Source organism: Sinocyclocheilus grahami, unplaced genomic scaffold (assembly GCF_001515645.1).
Source record: "Sinocyclocheilus grahami isolate Dianchi unplaced genomic scaffold, SAMN03320097.WGS_v1.1 scaffold442.1, whole genome shotgun sequence".
Taxonomy (NCBI): Eukaryota; Metazoa; Chordata; class Actinopteri; order Cypriniformes; family Cyprinidae; genus Sinocyclocheilus; species Sinocyclocheilus grahami.
Genome location: NW_015505621.1, coordinates 2397272 through 2422894, shown reverse-complemented (window position 1 = coordinate 2422894; position 25623 = coordinate 2397272). Strand labels below are relative to the sequence as shown.

The 25623-nt window shown below is 36.4% G+C and overlaps 1 protein-coding gene across 1 annotated transcript; it reads right to left on the bottom strand.

Moving 5' to 3' along the window:
• Positions 1–6673: 6673 nt before the first annotated feature.
• Positions 6674–25623, bottom strand: abcd1 (ATP-binding cassette, sub-family D (ALD), member 1). Its single transcript, XM_016234071.1, has 10 exons — positions 23704–25623; positions 17689–17869; positions 16743–16885; positions 16181–16352; positions 15422–15516; positions 13187–13332; positions 11388–11533; positions 9471–9555; positions 8739–8864; positions 6674–7394 (listed from the first exon to the last, which is right to left on the bottom strand). Exons 1-10 carry the CDS (start codon positions 24625–24627, stop codon positions 7085–7087), a joined length of 2328 nt encoding a protein of 775 aa, XP_016089557.1. The 5' UTR covers positions 24628–25623; the 3' UTR covers positions 6674–7084.

Here is a 25623-nt window from a genome sequence, read left to right as displayed (position 1 = left end):
ATCCATCTATCTATCTAGTTGTCTATCTATCCAGTTGTCTGTCCGTCCAGCCATCCATCCATCCATCTATCTAGTTGTCTGTCTGTCTATCTATCTATCTATCCAGTTGTCTGTCTGTCCATCTATCTAGCTGTCTATCTATCCATCCATCTATCTAGCTGTCTATCTATCCATCCATCTATCTAGTTGTCTATCTATCTATCCAGTTGTCTGTCCATCCATCCATCCAGTTGTCTGTCTGTCTGTCTATCTATCCATCTGTCGGTTCATCCATCCATCCATCCATCTAGCTATCTGTCTGTCTGTCTATCTATCTATCCAGTTGTCTGTCCGTCCGTCTATCTATCTATCCAGTTGTCTGTCTGTCTGTCTATCCGTCTGTCTGTCTATCCATCTGTCGGTCCATCCATCCATCCATCCATCTAGCTATCTGTCTGTCTGTCTATCTATCTATCCAGTTGTCTGTCCGTCCGTCTATCTATCTATCTACACATGGATAGAAAACCATACAAGTCACCAATCTGTCCCACTATCTATCCATTTATCTGTCTCTGTGTATCGGTCTGTCTGTATAATAGAAAAATAAGCTCCCTAAGCCCAAATATAAATATTATGCAATGAGAATTTGAGATTCACTCTAAAATGTATTAGAGTGCAGTGGACAATTTATGTTCAGAGAAAGCACAAAAACCAACTTGGCAATTTCCTTCTGAATGCATATGCTACAAAAGAAGGCACATGAATGGAGAGATGTTTTCAAGAGGAAATGTTTATTAGACTGCAGAGATACATTTTTATTAATTCAGGCAAATGTGCAAAGGGTCCAATATTGAATCAATTACATTGCAATCGCTTTTATCATAGTCATACCTAAAGAAAACACAATACAAAATAGTTTGCGTTAGCAAAGGTAAAATATTAGTTTGAAATGTCTTACAAATAATTGCAATGAAAATATAATCAATTTGTGGTTCAAGATACAAAATCATCTGTGCATTACGTGTGCAAAATCTCACATAAAATAATTTAATAAGAAATACAGACATTATGAAATTCAATGTCATACAAATATTGTGGACAGATTTTTCTTTTGAATGGAAATTTCTTTTAAAGCAGTCATTAAATGTTACAATCGTCAAACATCTTTCAAGTGACTGTCCTTCTGAAGTCAACACACGACAAGAGAACAAAAGCACTTTGAAATGTTACATAAAAGATTGAAAGTCTAAGGACACTTTAAAGAAATGTCTCAGCTGGAAGAGGTCTTGTTAATGTTCAGATTAACTCTAGTGGTCATCACCCTACAACTAACACAATACACATATCAGACGCCATCACCTTGGGCTAAATCCGAACTGATTCAATCATCATGTGTCTATGGGCGTTCCTTCAGGCCCTGCGCTCAGACCAACAGAATCAAGCCCTTGTTTTTCATTTCTAAAAAGTCATATCCGATCTACCCTCTGGCTTTTTGTACAAAATTAGAGCATGAAAGTTTAATTACTAGAAAAACATTATCTCCTCTAATGGACATAATTAGAGATGAAGGTTCAACTGATGTCTGTCTTATGAAGAAAAAAAAAAGAGAAATTTAATTTGAATGGAAAATTTTCCTTCTAAGGTGCTTTTCATGTAAGCTCGTTTCCACCACAGAATAAAAAAATAAATAAAAGTATGACTGTTATCTCACATATCAGGCTTTTTTCTTAGAATTATGTATTTATATCTCATAATTGTCTCATAATAATCTCAATTCTGGCTTTTTTTCTACTTGGAATTGGAGTTTACAACAATTTCTCACAATTCAGACTTATTTCAGAACTAAGTTTATATCTTACGATCAACTGTTAATTAAAAGTTAATTAACTGCAATTTACAACTCCCAATTTTGATTTCTTTTTACGATTGCGAGTGTATATCTCATAATTCAGCTATTTCTTTTCAGAATTGTGAGTTTATATCCCACAATTCTGACTTTTCTTCCTACAATTGTGTTTCTATCTTGCAATTCTGAGTTTATATCTCGCATGTCTGACTTTTTTCTCAGAACTGCAAGAAAACAAATCAGAATTGTACAATAGAAATGTGCAATAACAATTATTTATTTATTGTATTCTGTGGTGCAAACAAGCTTCTTGCTGATTGTTTAAAGAATAAAAGCTGCATTTTAAAATTTGCCATTTCTTATTGACCACAATTACTTGCACATTATCGCGGAAAAGATGTTTACAACATCCTATTGGGATATTCCCGTATACATGTACACAGCATTCATGTGCATGTGAATGTGGCCACTGTTCAAATATCTATTAGTATTAGATAAAAACAAAGAACTTGTCATCGACACTGTGGACAAATTTCCCCTTTTTGATTTTGCTTTAAAACATGGCACGGATTTGAGCTACAGCATTCATGGCAACTCCTTAGAAGTTTGAAAATACCACCCCTGAACTGATACAAAACAGCAGAGCCCAAACTCGACTGTCACCCTTTCCCTAAAGACAAAGGCACAGACGCACACGCCGCCTGGGTCCCGCAGATTTCCAGAGAATTCTTCAGAGAACAGCGATAACGAGCAAAAGGAACAGCTTTCATAGGTGCTTTCATCATCGACCGCACCTGGTGGAGTTGGCAGCTGTCTCCCACCCCCTCCAAAACACACCCAGTCTTGAGTACTACCCTCACACACACACACACACATACATAAACAAACACACACTAACTGCATTGTCTTTGTACAGTTAACAAAAGCTTTGAAGTGTTCACTGTGCGTTTTCTCTCTAGAGACTAAAGATGGGAATCTGATTCCTCAGTGGTTCTGCTAATGGTTCTTTCAGTCATTTTGAAGCAGGATGGATAATGATTGGAAAACAACTGTACTGCATTCACTACCCTCTGAAGCCTGTTGTCAAATTATGAAATGAGATTTCAACAGTGACAAATCAAAAATAATTTGTTTTATGCATTCTTGGATAAAAAACAACAGGTTCACCTGTTCTCATTTGATCTGATTCTTTATCTCACCTAAATTTATACATTGTATTTCAAAACAACTTCATGTAATTTTTCTATCTATCATTCATTTTCTGTCCGCAAGGCTTTTAAACCTCCAAAAGTAAAAGTTTTTTCAAAACTTTCTTCACAATTTCTAGGTGAAAATGACAGCTACATTTATTTCTTGAAATTCTACATTTCAAATCATTTTAATGCAACTTCCTTACATTCAAATCGGAATTGGATTCTGCATCCAAATTTAACCCTCATGTTGTGTTCCAGTCATTTTCTTTTGCCAAAAAATTATAATTTTATCGCATTGGACTAAAACTTGCCGACTTTGCTCACACAGAGTACATCAACTCCCAAAATTATAATTACCTTTTCCCCACCTTGTTACACTTGTGGTGTCACCAGTCAAAAATTACCAGCCTACAAAAAAATTGTTCATAAATTTCTCATTATGCTACATTATAACCGAATATTGGATTCGATATAATCAACTTGATTTCTTTAAATTAGCACAGGTTTGATATTTCTTTTTGGAAACGATTGATTATAGGCCTCCTTGATCTGAGCTTATGCACCTCAGTTTTTAAATGAATATTGCTAAAATTAATAATAAAAAATAATAAAATAATGTTTTCAAGAGGAAATGTTTATTAGACTGCAGAGATACATTTTTATTAATTCAGGCAAATGTGCAAAGGGTCCAATATTGAATCAATTACATTGCAATCGCTTTTATCATAGTCATACCTAAAGAAAACACAATACAAAATAGTTTGCGTTAGCAAAGGTAAAATATTAGTTTGAAATGTCTTACAAATAATTGCAATGAAAATATAATCAATTTGTGGTTCAAGATACAAAATCATCTGTGCATTACGTGTGCAAAATCTCACATAAAATAATTTAATAAGAAATACAGACATTATGAAATTCAATGTCATACAAATATTGTGGACAGATTTTTCTTTTGAATGGAAATTTCTTTTAAAGCAGTAATTAAATGTTACAATCGTCAAACATCTTTCAAGTGACTGTCCTTCTGAAGTCAACACACGACAAGAGAACAAAAGCACTTTGAAATGTTACATAAAAGATTGAAAGTCTAAGGACACTTTAAAGAAATGTCTCAGCTGGAAGAGGTCTTGTTAATGTTCAGATTAACTCTAGTGGTCATCACCCTACAACTAACACAATACACATATCAGACGCCATCACCTTGGGCTAAATCCGAACTGATTCAATCATCATGTGTCTATGGGCGTTCCTTCAGGCCCTGCGCTCAGACCAACAGAATCAAGCCCTTGTTTTTCATTTCTAAAAAGTCATATCCGATCTACCCTCTGGCTTTTTGTACAAAATTAGAGCATGAAAGTTTAATTACTAGAAAAACATTATCTCCTCTAATGGACATAATTAGAGATGAAGGTTCAACTGATGTCTGTCTTATGAAGAAAAAAAAAAGAGAAATTTAATTTGAATGGAAAATTTTCCTTCTAAGGTGCTTTTCATGTAAGCTCGTTTCCACCACAGAATAAAAAAATAAATAAAAGTATGACTGTTATCTCACATATCAGGCTTTTTTCTTAGAATTATGTATTTATATCTCATAATTGTCTCATAATAATCTCAATTCTGGCTTTTTTTCTACTTGGAATTGGAGTTTACAACAATTTCTCACAATTCAGACTTATTTCAGAACTAAGTTTATATCTTACGATCAACTGTTAATTAAAAGTTAATTAACTGCAATTTACAACTCCCAATTTTGATTTCTTTTTACGATTGCGAGTGTATATCTCATAATTCAGCTATTTCTTTTCAGAATTGTGAGTTTATATCCCACAATTCTGACTTTTCTTCCTACAATTGTGTTTCTATCTTGCAATTCTGAGTTTATATCTCGCATGTCTGACTTTTTTCTCAGAACTGCAAGAAAACAAATCAGAATTGTACAATAGAAATGTGCAATAACAATTATTTATTTATTGTATTCTGTGGTGCAAACAAGCTTCTTGCTGATTGTTTAAAGAATAAAAGCTGCATTTTAAAATTTGCCATTTCTTATTGACCACAATTACTTGCACATTATCGCGGAAAAGATGTTTACAACATCCTATTGGGATATTCCCGTATACATGTACACAGCATTCATGTGCATGTGAATGTGGCCACTGTTCAAATATCTATTAGTATTAGATAAAAACAAAGAACTTGTCATCGACACTGTGGACAAATTTCCCCTTTTTGATTTTGCTTTAAAACATGGCACGGATTTGAGCTACAGCATTCATGGCAACTCCTTAGAAGTTTGAAAATACCACCCCTGAACTGATACAAAACAGCAGAGCCCAAACTCGACTGTCACCCTTTCCCTAAAGACAAAGGCACAGACGCACACGCCGCCTGGGTCCCGCAGATTTCCAGAGAATTCTTCAGAGAACAGCGATAACGAGCAAAAGGAACAGCTTTCATAGGTGCTTTCATCATCGACCGCACCTGGTGGAGTTGGCAGCTGTCTCCCACCCCCTCCAAAACACACCCAGTCTTGAGTACTACCCTCACACACACACACACACACACATAAACAAACACACACTAACTGCATTGTCTTTGTACAGTTAACAAAAGCTTTGACGTGTTCACTGTGCGTTTTCTCTCTAGAGACTAAAGATGGGAATCTGATTCCTCAGTGGTTCTGCTAATGGTTCTTTCAGTCATTTTGAAGCAGGATGGATAATGATTGGAAAACAACTGTACTGCATTCACTACCCTCTGAAGCCTGTTGTCAAATTATGAAATGAGATTTCAACAGTGACAAATCAAAAATAATTTGTTTTATGCATTCTTGGATAAAAAACAACAGGTTCACCTGTTCTCATTTGATCTGATTCTTTATCTCACCTAAATTTATACATTGTATTTCAAAACAACTTCATGTAATTTTTCTATCTATCATTCATTTTCTGTCCGCAAGGCTTTTAAACCTCCAAAAGTAAAAGTTTTTTCAAAACTTTCTTCACAATTTCTAGGTGAAAATGACAGCTACATTTATTTCTTGAAATTCTACATTTCAAATCATTTTAATGCAACTTCCTTACATTCAAATCTGAATTGGATTCTGCATCCAAATTTAACCCTCATGTTGTGTTCCAGTCATTTTCTTTTGCCAAAAAATTATAATTTTATCGCATTGGACTAAAACTTGCCGACTTTGCTCACACAGAGTACATCAACTCCCAAAATTATAATTACCTTTTCCCCACCTTGTTACACTTGTGGTGTCACCAGTCAAAAATTACCAGCCTACAAAAAAATTTTTCATAAATTTCTCATTATGCTACATTATAACCGAATATTGGATTCGATATAATCAACTTGATTTCTTTAAATTAGCACAGGTTTGATATTTCTTTTTGGAAACGATTGATTATAGGCCTCCTTGATCTGAGCTTATGCACCTCAGTTTTTAAATGAATATTGCTCAAATTAATAAAAAATAATAAAATATAAATAATAATAAAAAATAATAAAAAATAATGCTTTTAACTGAGCTCATCTCAATGAGGCCTATGATCAATCAGTTCCAAAAAGATATACAAAATCGGTACTGATTGAAAGAAAACAAGTTGACAAAAAGATCAAATCCAAGATTTGGTGAAAATATAGCATAATGAGAATTTAATAAGCAATGTTTTTAAAAAGGCTAGTCATTTTTGACCAGGAACAGCAAATTAGGTAAGGGATTGTACAGCACAAGGGTTAACATCTTGAATTCCGTTTTGAATGACTCACAACCCAAAAGAAAAGGTTATAGCTGTCTTCTTAAATCATGAAAATCGACAATTACACACTTAACCGTTGATTGCTGATTCTCACGCAAGCTAACAAAACATAAGATGCAATTATGGATGCATAAACTGGTTCTGATTAAGTTCTTGATTCCCAACCCTATTAGAGACACATTAAGTCAATGCATGCATCTAAAAACATATGTGGGCAGATATATGCACACACACACACACACACACACACACAAACGCTCACACCTGGCCTTGAATGCATCCATCATGTCTGCAAATCACTCCATAAGGTCTTTCCCTTTTCCACCGGATACCACATCTCTCTCCATCTCCTCCCCTTCCTTCTGTTGCTCCCTCTCTCCCTCCATCCCGTCGTCCTCCTCCACTTCCCCTGGGTTTGGCAGACTGCTGTCCTCCCCCAGAATGTGGCACAGCTCTGCCAGCCGCTGCTGCATCTTGGGAATTCCTGAGAGCTGGGTCTCGAGCCGGAGCTTCTCGTCCTGCAGGGAAATACGTGTGGAGGCGTCCAGCTTTTCAAAGCGCCAGCCACCCTCGCCGTCAAACTGCAGCAGGTGGGAGTGGTACTTCCTGTCAACAGAGGAAGTTCAGGACAAGGTGTCATTTTGACTGATTTGAAAGTAACACAGAGACACTACTAGAGAAACCTCTAGATAAAACCATGTTTAAAGCTGTGCTGTGTCCTCATATGGGCTTTCTTCCTAGAATTTCTGGAAAGTTTTGCACTTCTAAAGTTTATTGTTATTTATTTCTATTTAATAAGTCCACTTTTTTCTTGCAATCATAAATTATCGTAATTTAGTTTTTTTTGCACCCTCCCTTGTACCCTTGAAATTAAACATGCTGTTTATATGAATATTTTTAAGAAGTCTATATGCAAACATCTGGATAACAGCATAATTCACATCTTTATCAGGGTAAAACTAACTTGTCAAAAACCTATTGGGTTTTGATATAGATATACACGACTGTTCAAAAGTTCAGGGTCATTAAGATTTTTCAAATGTTTTTGACTCTTCTGCTCACCAAGGGCTGCATTTATTTGATCAAAAATACAGTAAAAACTGTAAAATTGTGAAATATTATTACAAATTAAAGTAACTGATTTTTATTTGAATATATTTTAAAATGTAATTTATTCCTGTGATGCAAAGCAGAAGTTTCGGTAGCAATTACTCCAGTATTCAGTGTCACATGATCCTACAGAAATCACTCTAATACCATTTAGAATTGGTGCTCAAGACATATTTCTTCTAATTATCATGTTGAAAATTTTTTCTGGAAACCGTGATACATTTCTTTCAGGGCTCTTTGATAAATAGAAAGTTAAAAAGAAATGGCATATATTTTGTAACATTATAAAAGTCTTGTATTGTAACAACTGAATGTGTCCTTGCTGAATAGAAGTATTATTTTCTTTAAATAAATGTTAATGTGTTCATGGATGCAACGTCATGATGATCACTTAAACGATTCACTTGCTAACTTCCACACACCCTTTCTCCATAACATGACTCATCGTGGCTAGTTTTCCGATTGACGAAAAAAGCGTGGGCCGCTCCCCTGATTCTTTATTTTGCGATCAGAGAGACAGGTGTTTTCTCTCAGCGCACCTATTTGTGATTTTATGCTACAGTATTCAGCATCTTCAACAACCCATTACTGCAGCTTTGTTGGATAACTAGTCTGGGTGGTCTGGCTTTTTCGGTGTTGTGAATATTACAGTATGTCTACAAAGTACATCAATCTTCTACATCAAAAAAAGCATGAAATATCCTGTTTTCCATCATATGAAACCTTTAATCTTATGCGTTTATGATTCAGTGCTTAGCTCCTGAACGAACATAAATACACTTTTTTTTCCCACTAGCAATAAAGGAACTGCTCTTCATTTTCATACGATTGAAAACCCACCAGAGAGAAGGACGGTGTGTAATAGAGAGAAGCGCAATCCCAGCATCCTTTGCAGCTTCAAAGATTTTGCCCTCCACATCAATACTCACAGCACTCGTGCACTCATCCAGGAGTGCGTATTGAGGCCTGTTAGAGATAAACCAGAGATTTATCAGCTTTAAACACACAAGTTGTTAGGGACTTTTAAAGCAGACTTAAAAGCAATAGTTGGCAGTTGAATTGTTTAATTTTTTATATTCTGACTTGGGTTTTTTTTCCCCTTCACCATTAATAAATATCTCAGTGGTTCTACAATAATCTCCCCTAAAGCAGCTGCTCGCTTAAAATGCAAAGTGAGCTGTATAGATTCCAAAAACACCCACTGAATCCAATTAAATGCTCATAATGTTCAGTAATTAAATATTTATCACTTCAGTGGCTTTAAGGAAACCATGAGCAGCTTTCTTACACGTATCATAACTTAGCATCTTCAAAGTGTTATTTTTTTTATTTCAGACAGAGGAAGTCATTCTACCAATTATCTCAAGCAACTGAAAGATCATTACTGAGAAAATATCCCAGTAACATCCCTGATTCTTAACTAACATTAAATTGGATTCAAACAGATGTTAGTCCAGCATTAACCATGGTGTAAAAAATGGTACTTCCATGATATATGCCTCTGCCTCAAATCATCTGAAAGTACATGTGTGTCATATGTAATAAAATGTCAGTCAAAAAGAACAGACGTACTTATGGTAAAACATCCTGGCCATGCCCATCCGCTGCTTCTCTCCTCCAGACAACACATCCTTCCAGTCGCTCACTGCATCCCAACCTGACAGTATTTAATAATGTTTAAATACTAACAATATTGTATGTTTACTACTAATGCAGTTTTGCTTCTTCCATATTACTGAATCATTTAAACATGCATTATTAATTATATGCCATTAATATTTTATCTAAAAAAATCTGTTAGTTCAACACTTTACATCCAGTACAGTAAATGTGCTGTGCTGTGCTTGCTTACTGGTGAAAATAAACATTCATTTATAAGACTGTGTACACTACCGTTCAAAAGTTTGAGGTCGATAAGATTTTTCATGTTTTTGAAATAAGTCTCTTATAAATTTTTGAATTTGAGTATATTTTAAACTGTAATTTATTGCTGTGATGCAAAGCTGAATTTTCAGCATCCTTACTCCAGTCTTCAGTGTCACATGATCCTTCAGAAACATGCTGATTTGATGCACAAGAAACTTTTCTTATTATTATCAGTGTCAGAATATTAAGTTGTGCTGCTTAATATGTTTGTAGAAACCATGATGCATTTTCTCGAATACTTAACAAAACATTTATTCTATTTCTTTGAAATAGAAATCTTTTGTAACATTATACACGTCTTTACTGTTGCTTTTGAGCAATTTAATGCAACGCAGTCAAATAAAGGTATTAATTTATTTCCATAAAAAAATTAAATCTTACTGACCAAACTTTTGAACGGTAATCAGAGAATATTCCATCCTGAACATACATAGTTACAGTAGTTGTTTCCAATCTCACCACAGAAAAAGTAATTATATATTATTAGGGTCGGGTATCGTTTTTTTTTCTTTTCTCGTTACCGGTGCCAAATCGATACTTTTAAACCAGTTCCGGTGCCTAAACCGCTACTTGAAAAATAAAAATTCCCCAAAAAATGATGGATTGGCCATTAGCACAATAAACATGACGGTTTCATTCATACTGGACGCCAGAGGGTGCCCTAGCACAGAAAATCCACACATCCAGTCACAGAAGTAGCAGAACTCATGACCCTCCAGGAAATCCCTTATATGGACAAAGGCATTGCTATTATAGCTGTAACTGAGTAAACAGAACATATAAATGTTTTGAATGATAAAACAAAGACATTAAACACTCGACTGCGACAATATAGTTTATCTGTGTAATTCAAGCCATCTCTGATATTTTCATAACAGTTAAGTACATTTATAATCCATTGCTAATCGATTTATTCTTTTTAAAGTAGCCTATAGAACATATTTTCTGCCTCATTCTGTGACAAGAAGCCACATCAGATCACAAAAGGAAGCATTTGACTGCTGTTGTGGAGTAAAAAGGTTATAATGTTATCTTTTGTTGGACAACAGGTTGTGAATGTGAATACAGGGGAAGTTTAGCTTTAGGCATTTTAATTTAAGCATGTTTAGCTTAGTTAACGGAAGGCTACCTGCTGACATCAGAGCAAGTGTAATTACTGCATTCACGCGCTCCTCGGATGCTCTCATTTCCGAGTTGTGCTTTTAAGTCGGAATGTGAAAACAACATGGACACTCTTGTTACTACCAAGATTTGTTGGATTTGTATTATTAGAGCTTTCTGACTTGAGTTCACGTGCATTTTCTCAGTCGGGAAATTATTTTTCACGTGCGGTGCCGGTGATGATGCTTCTTACGTTCGTTTCGGAGAACAAATATTTCAATTGATCGCTCAGGCATGGCACCGAAATGAGGCACCGAAATCTGCGTTCGGATTCGGTTGTAGTACATACCGGTTACATAGGTACCAGTGCCATATTGGTACCGGGTTTCAGTACCCAACACTATATATTCCCATCCCGTGATTGAAGAGAATATCTGAAGATGTTCCTGTGACGTCTCTTACCTCCTTCTCTCTCCAGGATGTAGCAGAGGTTCACAGTTTTGAGGATGTCCTCCAGCTGCTGGTCAGTGATGTCTTTCTCCTGCATCTCCTGAACAGAGTGAGGATAGATGACCTGATCTCTCAGCGTTCCCACCGACATATAAGGCCTGAAAAGAGAAGAAAAACAATAATGAATCCAAAATAATCGCCTAGTTCTCTTTGTTCCAGATGAATTCAAAGGAAACTTGAGTCCACATCTTTTTTAGTGGATTAAAATAGCAGGATTCTGTTGATGAAAAGATATTACTTCTGAATAACACTCATATTTCTCACGGTGTATGTAATGATATTTTCACTGTATGTCTCGTTTGATCTATTTATCCATCTATCCTCTGTGTTTCACATTTTGCATTAATAATTCTCATAAAACTAAGGCAAAATGGGTGAAGTGTTTAAAAATGTAGTCTACTCAAAATCACTGTGCATTAGGCACATCTTCTAAAAGCCAGTTAAAAGTCTTATTCAATCTTTTTTTCTCTTTAACAGACATTCAGTGAACTGCAAGGGGACCAAAAGACAAGCAGCTGCTGGTTGGACACGTCCCGTTGTGTGATCATGAGCACGAAGCGATGCTGTACTCCTGTTGGGTTTGTAATGAAGCCGACATGTAACGTAGTCACAGGAGCACCATATGTGCTGACTGCTTTTGGATTGTGCTCCTCTTTTTAATCAGCACACTCATCAGTGCTAATTAACCTGGCACGGCGTGGGAAATGGAAATAAACACATGCACGCACACCCACGTCTCTGCCTTCTAATTTATCTTAATTCTTAAACAAAATCCAGCAGACTGCATCTCAGTACTGGGTCCTGAACCTGCACAAAGAGAAATCAACAGCCTTCTACAATCATCATGACATTTGTAGTGTCTCCCAATACTGACATACTCTTTTGCAGCGAAAATTATTGATATATTTTTATAATCAGTTTTTCTGTCTTTTGATTATATATATATTAAAAAAAAAAAAATTTCCTAAATTTCCTAGATTTTAACATTTGGTTCCTATTGGTGGCAATTATGACATTTGGTATTATTTATGCAAAATTATTTGGTCCTCCAAATTCTGATTCACAGAATTATTTAATTACAGAATTATTTAATACGTTTAAACCATCAAATTGGTTACATCCTAGAGTTAAAACCACAAAATGTAAGTTTCATTTTACTAGGTAAGTTTTTACTCTTGAACATGAGAACAAGAACAATATAAATTTTTGTATATATACAATCCATCTATCTATCTATCTCCATCTCTCTCTCTCTCTCTCTCTCTCTCTCTATATATATATACACATATAATAACACAATCTTAAACAAAATATAAAATAATAAAAAAAAATTTACAATTATTTATAATATAATAATATAAATAACAATATTACCCATAATATACAAATAATTGTATAAAACATTTTAAAATACAAAAATGAACACTGAGTGATGATGCAAGCAATTCACTGAATCAGATTTTAAATCAATTCACTGAAATTTTGCTAGTGAAGTTTAAAATGCTTCAACAGCTGCAAGTCACAAGAAAAGTAGGGATTACAAAACTCAACTTAATGGCAACTTGTAAATGCATTAAAATCATTTTGATATTCATGAACATTGCTTCATTTTACATATCATTTGATATGATAAACCCCAGACATAAAATCTAGCCCTACTTTCTACACACTCCAAAGCATATACCTTCTCTTCAGCAGTGAAGTGCTTACTTTTAGTGCATACTTTTTAGGTCACAGAGTGCAGTCAGTACCTTTGAGGTATGTAAAACATGTGCTCGGGTGATGGCTTGTAAAGCACTCCGCTGTAGACAGGCCAGAGGCCGCTCAGGATTCTGAACAGAGAGCTTTTTCCACAACCGTTGGGGCCTGTGATCAGCAGATGCATGCCTTCATCAACCTGGAGAAAAGAGCCAACATGTTACTAAAGACACACGAACGAACATACATGTAGCGGATCGCATAACACTCCCACAGAGAGAGAGAGAAAGATGCACAGAGGGACAAACCACGGGAAACAGCTAAATGTGTTTACAAATTCAGTAAAGCCACAGGGTTAAAAGGAGCCACTGTGATGGGAAACGCTTGATGGTTTTCAAAGGCCTCTCTGCAGCACAACATACTGAGAAAAACAGATCGCTCCCTCTCTACACCCTGTCATTATGCTAAAGCCATCCATTCACCAGACACACATAAATAACACCAGCACGGCTTCCTGCTAGAGCGTCAATTACCATTAAAAGACCTTCAACACAACACCAAACCAACGTGAGTCATCTGGGTTCAAAACATCTGGAAGCGGCGTTAATGATAATACTAAGTATAGAGACAAGCTGGTCGAGTGACTTTAGTCTATTCTGATGGCAGTCTGACGTTAGATGTGATCCACCTCATAGTAACAATCCTGTCAGATCGTCCATCCTTTGAGTGAGAGTGTAACGTTACAGGTCGGCCGATCTGGTTTCGTGGTTAAAGTTAACCTTTTCGACATGTTTCCGTGTTGTTGTTGCTCAGCAATGGCATGGACGCCATGTTGTCTGGGAGTTTGGCAAAAGGAGAGTGGGACTGTGGGCGGTGCTCGGGGTGGTGACTGAAGGCGCTGACTGTGTAGTTCTGATGTCAACTTTTTACGGAAGTCACAACTGTTCGTGAAAAATCACAGCTACTTTATGCAGGCTGTGTGCATTTGACTGTGGACTGACTGTTTTGAAACTTATATGGTAGTTAAATAGCCCCTAGACCTCAGTTACCGTGAAAAAAAGCTAGGAAATTTCAGGTTTGACAATATGGGACCTAGTTTTCATAATTTTGTTTGTGAGTTTTTTTGTTTATTTTATATATGCCTATGTTGTTTTGTTTGTTTTTTTATTTTAGTAGTTTTAATTATTTTAGTACATTAAGATAAACTAAATTAAAATGAGAAATGCTGCCTTGGAAACTAGATGAAATTAAAATATATATATATATATATATATATATATATATATATATATATTTAATTTCATTTTAGATAACGTTTATTATATTCAAGTAACAAAAATTATTTTTTAATAGTTTTATTTAAATATAACATTAACTATGATATAAATTATAATATATTTGTATTTTTTTAATCCACAGGTCTACAAAACTGCAAAAAAAAAGCTGAAAGTTTATTAAAATTGTTTAAGAAAAGTGAGCAGTTCAAGTGTAATTTTCCTTAAATATTAACCTGATGCTAAAAAAAACACCTACACATGTTCACGTTGTCAGTCAACTATCCATGTATCAGCTCTGCAGGCGTTATCTAAAACATGTGCATAATAAACAGCCATGGTGAGAACATATCAAAGGAAAATCTCCAACATATTTTTCTGCACTTATCTTGCTAGCTTTAAAGTTTACGGCTTTAAGTCCTGCCAACCTGTTTTGGATTGTACAGAATAGCTGACTATATCTCTCACCAGCGCACAGGCGGGGGAAACCTAATTCAAATATTCCATAAAGATAAGCTAATGTAAGATAACAGGTGATGCAAGCAAAAATTGCCACAGTAAGAGTGAATGAGCAAAATACATAAATACAAATTCTCCACGGGGGTCTCATAATATATCTTCTCCTAAACCCACTTTAAACTGTCAAAGGTTCAGGCACTGATTAGCAATGCTGTATTATCAGTGAAGTACTCACAGAACTAGGCTAGAGAAATAAGAACAGATAACAGCCTCATTGACATATTCACACTTCACATGCGCATAAATCATGCAGAGAACAGCATGTTGCATCAGACCACTGACTCATTTACTCTGCATGAGCACAAGATATTGCAGCAGAGTGATAGAAATAATTTAATATACAGTCCTCTTAGCTGGAAGATGGAGAGCGGTTTTAGTTGGATGTAACAAGTATCCAATGCCTACTACACCCTGTCACCCGCATGCCAATTTTGCACTGGTAAAATTAGATTATAAATTAAAATGACTCAAGAACGTTTTAAGATGGGAATTTACCTGGATGTCCAGGCTGGAAACCACCACATCCCCTGTAGGAGTTATTATTGGCAGGTTTTCACATTTGATGCCCTGTTCCACATCAATCACCTCACCTAAACAAACACGCACAAACATGACAAGACAGTTACTTAATGAAAATGTTCAGTACAGTATATTGACATACTGATTACTATGTACTGTTCAGTATGTATTGTTTAATATACACTACTGTTCAAAAGTTTGGAACAGTAGTGTTTCTTAAGCATTTCTTATGCTCACCAAGGCTGCATTTATTTGATTAAAAATACAGTAAAAACTGTAACGTCGTAATATTATATTTCTATTTGACTATATTTTTTTATGTAATTTATTCCTGTGATCCAAAGCTGAATTTCCAGCATCATTACTCCAGTCTTCAGTGTCACACCATGCTTCAGAAATCATTCTGATATGCTGATTTAGTGCTCAAGAAACATTTATTATAATTATCAATGTTGAAAACAGTTGTGCTGCTTAATATTTTTGAGTAACCGGTGCCTTATTTTTCCAGGATTCTTTTCAGGTTGACTATTAAGTTAAAAAGAACAGTATTTATTAATTTGATGCCTGTATAGGATATATTTCGTCAAATGTAGTAAGCCATCTGCATATAGAAAATTGCTATACTTTCCAAAGTGTACATACTTTCTGAAGCTGTAGACAGTACACTATTTCAAACATAGCTACGACACTTACACAATACACAACTAAAACAGATAAAAATAAACTTGATCAGACCTCTGATCTGCAGCGGTCCCTCCACTCTCATGCCATGTTTTATCTTCCCAGCCGCCCCTGTCTCTTCTGGTTTCACCTCTGAGGCCGAACGACGGTACACTCCGACACGCACATCTTCAAACACCTCAAACATCTCATACACACGAGCCGTATATCCAGCCAGTTCTGTGACCTGTGATGAGATCAGTACTTTTTAGCCACATTTACAAATGAAACCTTGTATAAGCAATGGCTTTGACTGAAATGACTAGTCAGGAAATGGCAGGGAATGATTTACTGGGAGCTGAATGCACAGTGTTTAGTTTTGCTAAAAATAAAGTTGATAGATGACTGGCTGATACTCAGTTTACCTGCCCCTAAACATCAAATACCAAAAGCAAACTGTGGTTGGCTATATAAAATTGTTTAGGTTTATTGATTTAAAATAGGACAACTCAAGACATTCCCTCTGTAATTGTTTAGTATTTATTTGATCATATATTATACTTAGTTTGTTCTTTTGCTGACAAAATCTAGATTTGAAAGCACTTTTTGTAAAGTTAGTAGGTGAAATGCATCTCACCTCTTTGTAGGAGACCATGATCCTCTCCACTGCATCAGCTGCGGCGTTCAGAAGGTTCCGGGCCGTGGTGAAGGCCTGTGTGCGTTCACTCACCAAGTCCTCCTCCTTCATCCCCAGGGCTGCCTGTTTTACATCCTCTGAATCTGAATGAATGTCACAAAAACAAGACTGTGAGGAAAATACAAATAAATATAATAAAGATGAAAGAGCAGCGAACACGTCTATCACATTTTAGAGATCTTGTTTTGAAGTATTATGGAGAGCAGTATGGGGGTCAGTAAAAAAAATAAATAATAATAATAATAATAATAAATGAAAAATTAATACTAACACATTAAATTGAAGAGTGACAGTAAAGACATTTATAGTGTTACAAAATGCTTCTATTTCAAATAAATGCTGCTCTTTAAAATTTTCTATTCAGTAAATAATCCTGTAAAAAATGTCTTACGGTTTCCACAAAATATGAAGCAGCACTACTGTTTTCAACATTGATAATAATAATAATAAATGTTTCTTGAGCAGCAAATCAGCATATTAGAATGATTTCTCATGGATCATGTGACACTGAAGACTGGAGTAATGATGCTGAAAATTTTTATATATACTTAAATACAAAAGAGTAATTTTCAATTATACAAACATTTCACAATATTACAGTTTTTACTATATTTAAAATCAAATAAATAAATGCAGCCTTGGTGAGCATAACAGAATTTCAAAAACATCTTACTGACCCCAAATTCTGAATGCTACTTTATAAGCGAATATCAGGTACAAAAAATTAAATTGTACCAAACTGTCCCCTTTAAGAACACCATATCAACACACGCTCAAGGACGTCCAAAGACATTTTAGACTGAAACAATCACACAGCCAAAACGTTTGGAGTCACAGGCGCAGAGAGGAGAACAGGAACTACAGATAATCATAATTTAATCCATACCATATTTAGAGTATCCGGTGGCAGTGATGATGGGCACAGCGACCATGACCAGGCCCGATGCGCTCCAGAGATATTTCATCAGGAACTGTTCCAGCATGACATACCACAGCCTCTTGAACAGGATCAGGTTAATCTGCTCGGACAGCGCCATGTAGCTCCGCTGCAGCTGCAACATCTCGATCTGCGCAGGGCACAGACGCAGGCATGCAAACACACACGCAGACACGCATACACACAGATACACAGGCAACAAGATAACATCAAGTTGAGGAACACGCAAGCTCACACACAGGTTGGTATCCAATAATAAAGCGTCCAATCAGGCTTAATCAAGATAATGACACTTCATAAGTTTTTGTATTAATAAGAAACATATATTTTTAAGCATAACATCAGAGCATATTAAAATCATCATGTAGGTTAAGGAGAGTTAAATGCAGTGTGTGTAAGTGTAGGCCTCGGGTCAAAGAGGCGAATACAGACTTTTGCCCCAATTCCAGGGCCTTCTTTGTATTCAGACACATCACATGACCTCTCTCTATGAACACTTTCTCTGGCCATATGACTGTGAAGTTCGGGAACATTTCCCATTGCAGGCATGGGGCACTGTTTGTTCAGCAGGGGCATTTGCTTTGTCATTGGGACACATGAACAAAATGACCTCAAACACCTGTTTTACAGTCTTAAAGGGATAATTCACAGATAAATCAAAATTCTGTCATCATTTACTTACTCTCACCCACAAACCTGCAGTTTATACTATTACAACATGACTATATACTATACTACAGACTTTTTCTGTCATAGAACACAAAAAACTGTCAATGTTGATAACAGTTGTGCTGCATAATATTTTTGTGAAAACTTTTAGATTTATACAGTTATTTAGGATTCATTAAAGAATAGAATGTTCAATAAAAAAGCATTTATTTGACATAGAAATATTTTGTAATATTATAAATGTCTTCTTAAATTGTAAATATATTATTTATTATTATTATTACATATAACAGTCACTTCCTGTTTGTTGCTGCCACATGTTTTGAGTTGAAGCTCCGTCAAGTTAATTCTTTATCGTCTATTTTTCAATCTTAAAATCCATTTTATACACCATAATTTTCGTTTCTATAACATGTGAATATATCCCCCATTGTATTACAAAAACAATCGGAGCACCTTGTTATCACTAGTTTTATTTTGATTTTCCAATTCCTCTACTAGCTTATAGCCCGTTAGCATCGCCAGCGTAGTTGCCGCTAATCTTGCTTACATTGCTTAAACTCCATTCTTTTACTCACTGTTACTTGCTTTAAATGGCGGATTTGTGTCTATCTTTGAGTGCACACTCACGGTTTCCCTGGCGCTTGTGTTCTCGATGTTTCTGCTCAGATACCCGAGATCCTGAAGGACACAACGAGAGCACAGAAGCGGTCGTGCTCCACACGGGAGTTAACGACACCAAGCTGCGGCAGACGGAGACACTGAAGAGGGACTTCAGGAGCCTGATCGAGGCGACGATCATCGTGTCAGGAGGAGCCTGATCGAGACGACGATCATCGTGTCAGGACCGCTTCCCATGTATCGACGAGGACACGAAAGGTTCTGTAGACTTTTTGCTTTAAACTAATGGTTATTGTCATGGTGTAAAGAACAGAAACTGCTCTTTGTTAATAATTGGAATCTTTTCTGGGAGCGTCCAAGGCTTTTTCGTGCTGATGGCCTGTACCCCAGCAGAGTCGGAGCGGAACTAATGTCGGACAACATCTCCAGGACGCTACGCACCATATGACTAGTAAGCCAATTCTCAAATAACTGCTATGATGGCTTTTGTTCTACCCACTTAAATGATAAAAGTACTTGCATTGTCCAATCTATAAAGACTGCGTCTGTTCCCCGAATAGTGAGGTCAAAATACAAATTTAATGCAGGATCTAGAAAAAACCTGATCGTGATTAAACCGGAAAAATGCAAAATAGATGAACAAAAAAAATAATTATAAAAAGCTTGGGCTCCTAAACATTAGATCACTCGCACCCAAAGCAGTTATTGTAAATGAAATGATGACAGATAATCGTTTTGATGTACTCTGCTTGACTGAAACCTGGCTCAAACCAAATGACTATATTGGTCTAAATGAGTCTACTCCACCAAGCTACTGTTATAAGCATGAGCCCCGTCAGACTGGTCGTGGTGGCTGTGTTGCAACAATATATAGTGATATTCTCAATGTTACTCAGAAAACAGGATACAGGTTTAACTCATTCGAAATACTTCTACTTAATGTTACACTGTCATATATACAAAAGAAATCTATCGTATCTCTTGCTCTGGCTACTGTGTACAGACCGCCAGGGCCGTATAAAGATTTCCTAAAAGAATTTGCAGATTTCCTCTCAGACCTATTGGTTAATGTTGATAAAGCACAAATTGTCAGAGACTTTAACATTCATGTTGATAAAATAAATAATGCGTTAGGACTTGCGTTTACAGACTTAATGAACTCTTTTGGAGTCAAGCAAAACATAACCAGAGACCCACTCATCGTTTTAATCATATGCTAGATTTAATTATATCGCATGGAATTGACCTTAATGATATAGATAGATATAGTACCTCAAAGTGATGATGTTACTGACCACTACCTTGTATCGTGCATGCTGCGTATTACTAATATTAACTATATGGCTCCACGTTATCATCCGAGTAAAACTATTGTTCCAACCACCAAAGATAGATTCACAAATAAACTGCCTGATTTATCTCAACTGCTCTCTGTACCCATAAATACACATGAATCTAGACGAAATGACTAGTAATATGGGCACTATCTTCTCTAATACATTAAAAGCTGTTGCCCCCATCAAATTAAAAAAGGTTAGAGACAAACGTACTGCACCATGGTACAACAGTACCAGTAAACCAGTAACAGTAAACGTACTGCACCATGGAAAAACCCATTCTCTCAAGAAAGAAACTCGTAATCTTGAACGCAAATGGAGAAAACCTAACTTGGAAGTTTTTAGAATTGCATGGAAAAACAGTATGTCCAGCTATAGACAGGCTCTAAAAGCTGCCAGGGCTGAGCATATCTGCAAACTAATAGAAAATAACCAAAACAATCCAAAGTTTTTATTTAGCTCAGTGGCTAGATTAACAAATAATCAGACGTCAACCGAGCATGGAATTGATCTTACTGATATAGATATCGTACCTCAAAGCGATGATGTTACTGACCATTTCCTTGTATCGTGCATGCTGCGTATTACTAATATTAACTATATGGCTCCACGTTATCATCCGAGTAAAACTATTGTTCCAACCACCAAAGATAGATTCACAAATAAACTGCCTGATTTATCTCAACTGCTCTCTGTACCCATAAATACACATGAATCTAGACGAAATGACTAGTAATATGGGCACTATCTTCTCTAATACATTAAAAGCTGTTGCCCCCATCAAATTAAAAAAGGTTAGAGACAAACGTACTGCACCATGGTACAACAGTACCAGTAAACCAGTAACAGTAAACGTACTGCACCATGGAAAAACCCATTCTCTCAAGAAAGAAACTCGTAATCTTGAACGCAAATGGAGAAAACCTAACTTGGAAGTTTTTAGAATTGCATGGAAAAACAGTATGTCCAGCTATAGACAGGCTCTAAAAGCTGCCAGGGCTGAGCATATCTGCAAACTAATAGAAAATAACCAAAACAATCCAAAGTTTTTATTTAGCTCAGTGGCTAGATTAACAAATAATCAGACGTCAACCGAACCAAATATTCCCTCACAGTTTAGTAGTGATGACTTTATGAATTTCTTCATTGATAAAATAGATAGCATTAGAAATACTATGCATGTATGATGCATGTTGATTTTATCAGACGATGCCGCGATTATAAATAAGAGTGACTCCTGGTTAACATTAAAGGGGTCATGTTTAGTCACTATTTAGTGTGGTATTTTTTGACAATATTCACTCATCATGACAGTAAAATAGGGCATTCTAAGTCAATATACTGCAGTATTTCCTCTCTCAAGCAGTAGAAAATATGGTTAACACCCGGTCATGCATGAAAAAAAAAATACCGTCATGTACCGTGAAACCGGTATAATTTTGAAAAATACTGTGATATAAATTTTTGGTCATACCACCCAGCACTAGTTGAACAGCAGCTATGCTAATTTTTCTCTATTACCTATTATTATTGGCATCCCGTGGTAACTAGGAATTACACAAGCTTCAGTCTGGATCCAACCCTTACAAAGACCTGAGATGACCGAACACCTTGAGAAGAGATGATGCCAACCCCTCAGAAGACCTCAGATGATGCCAACCCTAAGACAACATACAAAACTACCACATTTTGCTATAATGAACATAACTTAAGATAGTCACCACTGGTAAGCTATTACTAAATATAATGTAGAATCGTTAATTTTCTGTAAAGCTGCTTTGCACCGATTTGCATCGTGAAAAGCGCTACACAAATAAACTTGAATTGCATAATTATAATCATATTATTTTAATTATATTTTATATATCATATATTTTAATTATCATATTATTATAATTATATTTATTTATTGTTAAAATTATATAAATTCTCTTTTTCTACTTTTGATCAATTTAATGCATCCTTGCTAAATAATAGCATTAATTTCTTTCAAAACCCAAAATCTACTTAATTGAATAATTAACCTTCATATTGTCAGTATTAAGTCAAAAAAGTAATTAAAACTGGAAATGCATTTGTGTTTGTTTAGCACTTTTTACAATTAATATTATTCTATACAACAAAAAGTGCTCTACAAAACCCCATCATGCAAGCCAATTATATTAAAGTGCCCCTATTGTGGATTTTTGAAAATTACCTTTCATGCAGTGTGTTATACTTTCCGTGTCCACGAGTCCGCTATGGTATGCGTGACGTAAAAACGTCATCGGAAAGTGTGCGCGGAGGCTCTGAGCGGACATCCGCGTGCCTCCCATTTTTTGTGACTGCGCTCAGTAGGTTACTGCGCATGCGCAGGCTGTGTGAAGAAGCCCGTTGCTACTCGAACCTGTACAATCCGTAGATAAAACAATATAAAGATAGCCAGATGTGCAATAACTCTGGGCAATTCTTTGTTCAAGCCGATCTACTACGCATGTATGGAACACGTCCGCGGAGCAGGACCATCAGCGTATGCTTTCGGAAGTATAAATACAAGTAGTCCGCGTCCGCGCTGTCCGTGTACGCGTCCGGATTGCTCATGCGGAAAGTATAACACAGGCTTAACACATCTCTAAGTGAATGAAAACATCCTGGAAAGTTTTAAATCTGAAAGTGCACGTATATAAAGTTACTGTCTCTCAAAAGAAATAGTCGACTCTGAATCATTGAAACGAGTCGTTTTTCAAACGAATCCCAAGCTGTTTCATGTTGAAGTCAACATAAAACATTAGCATATTGCCGCCCACTTGTTGGTCTTATGCCTTGGTCTGAATGAAGATGCAAATTCATTCTTTGCCACTAGGTGCCGCTTTTGGAGCGGTAAAAATAGCGGTTTCCCCGGTAACGCTGTACACAAAGCAGCATATTATAAGACAATGAAAGTGTTTTTGACCTTGCATGCATGTCAACCTGTTGTTGGGGACTCCCAAAACCAAAATATGAACCTTTTATTACCCATAATAGGGGCACTTTAATCTAAAACATATAATATATAGTATAATTACATGTTGTATAAGGCAATAATATTACATTAGTTGAATTTGTTAAAAATAAATAAATAGTATTAATATTTAATTTATATCTTAAGCCAACACAACATAAAATAATAATAAGATAAACAAGAATATTAAACAATTCTTCTTAAATAATAAAAAATAATGAAAATTAGTTTTAAATACTGTGTTCACAGTATGACAAAGAGCAGCGTGAACATGCTGCTAAACATCTCCTTTTGTGTTCCAAAGTCATGCACATTTGAAAAGACATGAAGCTGAGTAAATGGTGACAGAAAACGTACCTTATGTCCTCCATAGAAGGCAATCTCCTCTGAATTGGCGATGATGCGTGAATGCATGTATCTCAGGTCGCCTTTCCTCCTGGCTTCTTCGGCCACCAGCTTACCAAAGCGGGGCGAGAACGCTCTCAGAATCTTGGCAGTAAGTGCCACCACAATGCCAGCTATGATGGAGGGCCATGTGGTGTTGGCACCTTTCGACTCGCCTGTTTTAATGAGCGTGTAACAGGTCACCACTACATCGAGGATAGGCTTGGTCAGGTTCGAGTACAGATGAGCCACAGAGCCAGCGAACATCACCACATCTTCAGTCAAAGACTGATCAGCATTCGCCAGCCTGCCATCCATGTTGCTTACACGGTAATACGTTTGATCACTGAAATACATCATGTAGGCATGGGTGACCAATCGGGTGCGAAATGCGAGGGTCAACTGACCCTCCAGGTAACGGATGGCACTGTTCACAAACGTGGCGGGAATGGCAATGAGCAGCCATTTGGTTAACTCAACCACAAACGCCCTGGGGTCTTTCTTCACAATGGTTTTCACTATTTGGCCATCCAAATTGGCTACATAGATGGAGAGAAAGGTGCGTGAAATGAGAGCTAGAGAGTGGAAACCGAGCAGGCCGAGTTCTTTGCAGAAAAGCCGAGGAAAGAGGATTTTCAAGAGACGAATCAACCTCACGAAGAATTCGCGGTTTACAGCCGGGGAGCTTTTCTTTTTCTTTGTAGCTTCCACTTCTTGGGGTTCTCCATTGGCAGTAACCGGGTCGGTGCCCTTAACCTGTTTACTAGTCCTTCCCTTGAGCTTGCCATATACGTAAGGGGAAAGTTTTTTTGCCCCATACAGCGCAACAAGAAGGACAATGGTGTTTCTCACAAGGGGTTTCTTCAGCTCGGAGGGCAGTTTTGAGTACACAGACATTTTTCTTTGTAGCTTATCAATACTGAGATCATTCAAAATGAAAGTTATTGAAAAGCAGGTTGCTAATGTACACAGCTATATGGACGTCTATTCATGTAAACTAATGTAAATGTGATTTCAGCAAACTGACAGCATGTCTAACCCGTTCTATTGTAAATCTCAAAAAGTTTCAGAGACAGCAATGAGATTAAATGGAGAAAAGTGGAGAGTTGTGTGTAATTCTGTTATTAACACCCTGCAATCTCACAAGTGTCTCCTCTAAGTTTCAGAAGAGAAATAAACTCAAATACTTCTCCTTCTAACAAACAATCCGAGCCTATGCCATACGCATTAAGGCCTGTAACTATATGTCAACAGTCTCATTTGTGTCTATATTTGTTTCTGCTAAGTTTTAGGAGCAACATCTGAGACAGTTGACACTTATGACAGATCACCTCTGAACGAATTCTGTGGGAAATGTTTGTTTATGCGATAAAGTAAAACATGTTAAATGTTAATATTTTGTAAGTAAACTAACGTAAAATATACTTAAAGTGGTAAATAAACTGGCAGACATTTTCTGACTTCAGAGGTAGTTCAAATGACAGCTAGCAAGTCAAGCTAACAAACTTAAGAGCACTAACGTTAACTTAAAAACAAAGAGCGGGGTGACACAAAAACTATATAAAACACTATTTACACGTTTACATCGCCACTATATTGAATCAAACAGCATGTAAATATAAAATAAGTGTCGTTTGAGCCGCGCTGCTAGCGCTGCTGGCTAATATATTCACTTTACTTCACCTTCCTCCGTCTAACTTTCCGTCTGTTTTGATCCACATAAAGGTCATTTTCGCAGCGGATCGGAAATGTGGCAGACCCTCATCGTGACAAGCACATGCAATCCCTGTAATTTAACTTAATAAACGGTCCGAATGCAGAATAACAGCCGCCGGTGTGTGTCTGAGTGCAGGCGTAAATCCATCAGGATCACCGGGTCTCGGTAGAATCACA

Bases quoted from the DNA above. Each gene is read 5' to 3' on its own strand.
- abcd1 (XM_016234071.1), bottom strand. From the start codon at position 24,627: ATGTCTGTGTACTCAAAACTGCCCTCCGAGCTGAAGAAACCCCTTGTG. The intron at 16,353-16,742 runs GTGAGATGCATT...ATCTCATCACAG, and splicing joins TCATGGTCTCCTACAAAGAG to GTCACAGAACTGGCTGGATA. The intron at 11,534-13,186 runs GTACTGACTGCA...TTCTCTTTTCAG, and splicing joins ATGTTTTACATACCTCAAAG to GCCTTATATGTCGGTGGGAA.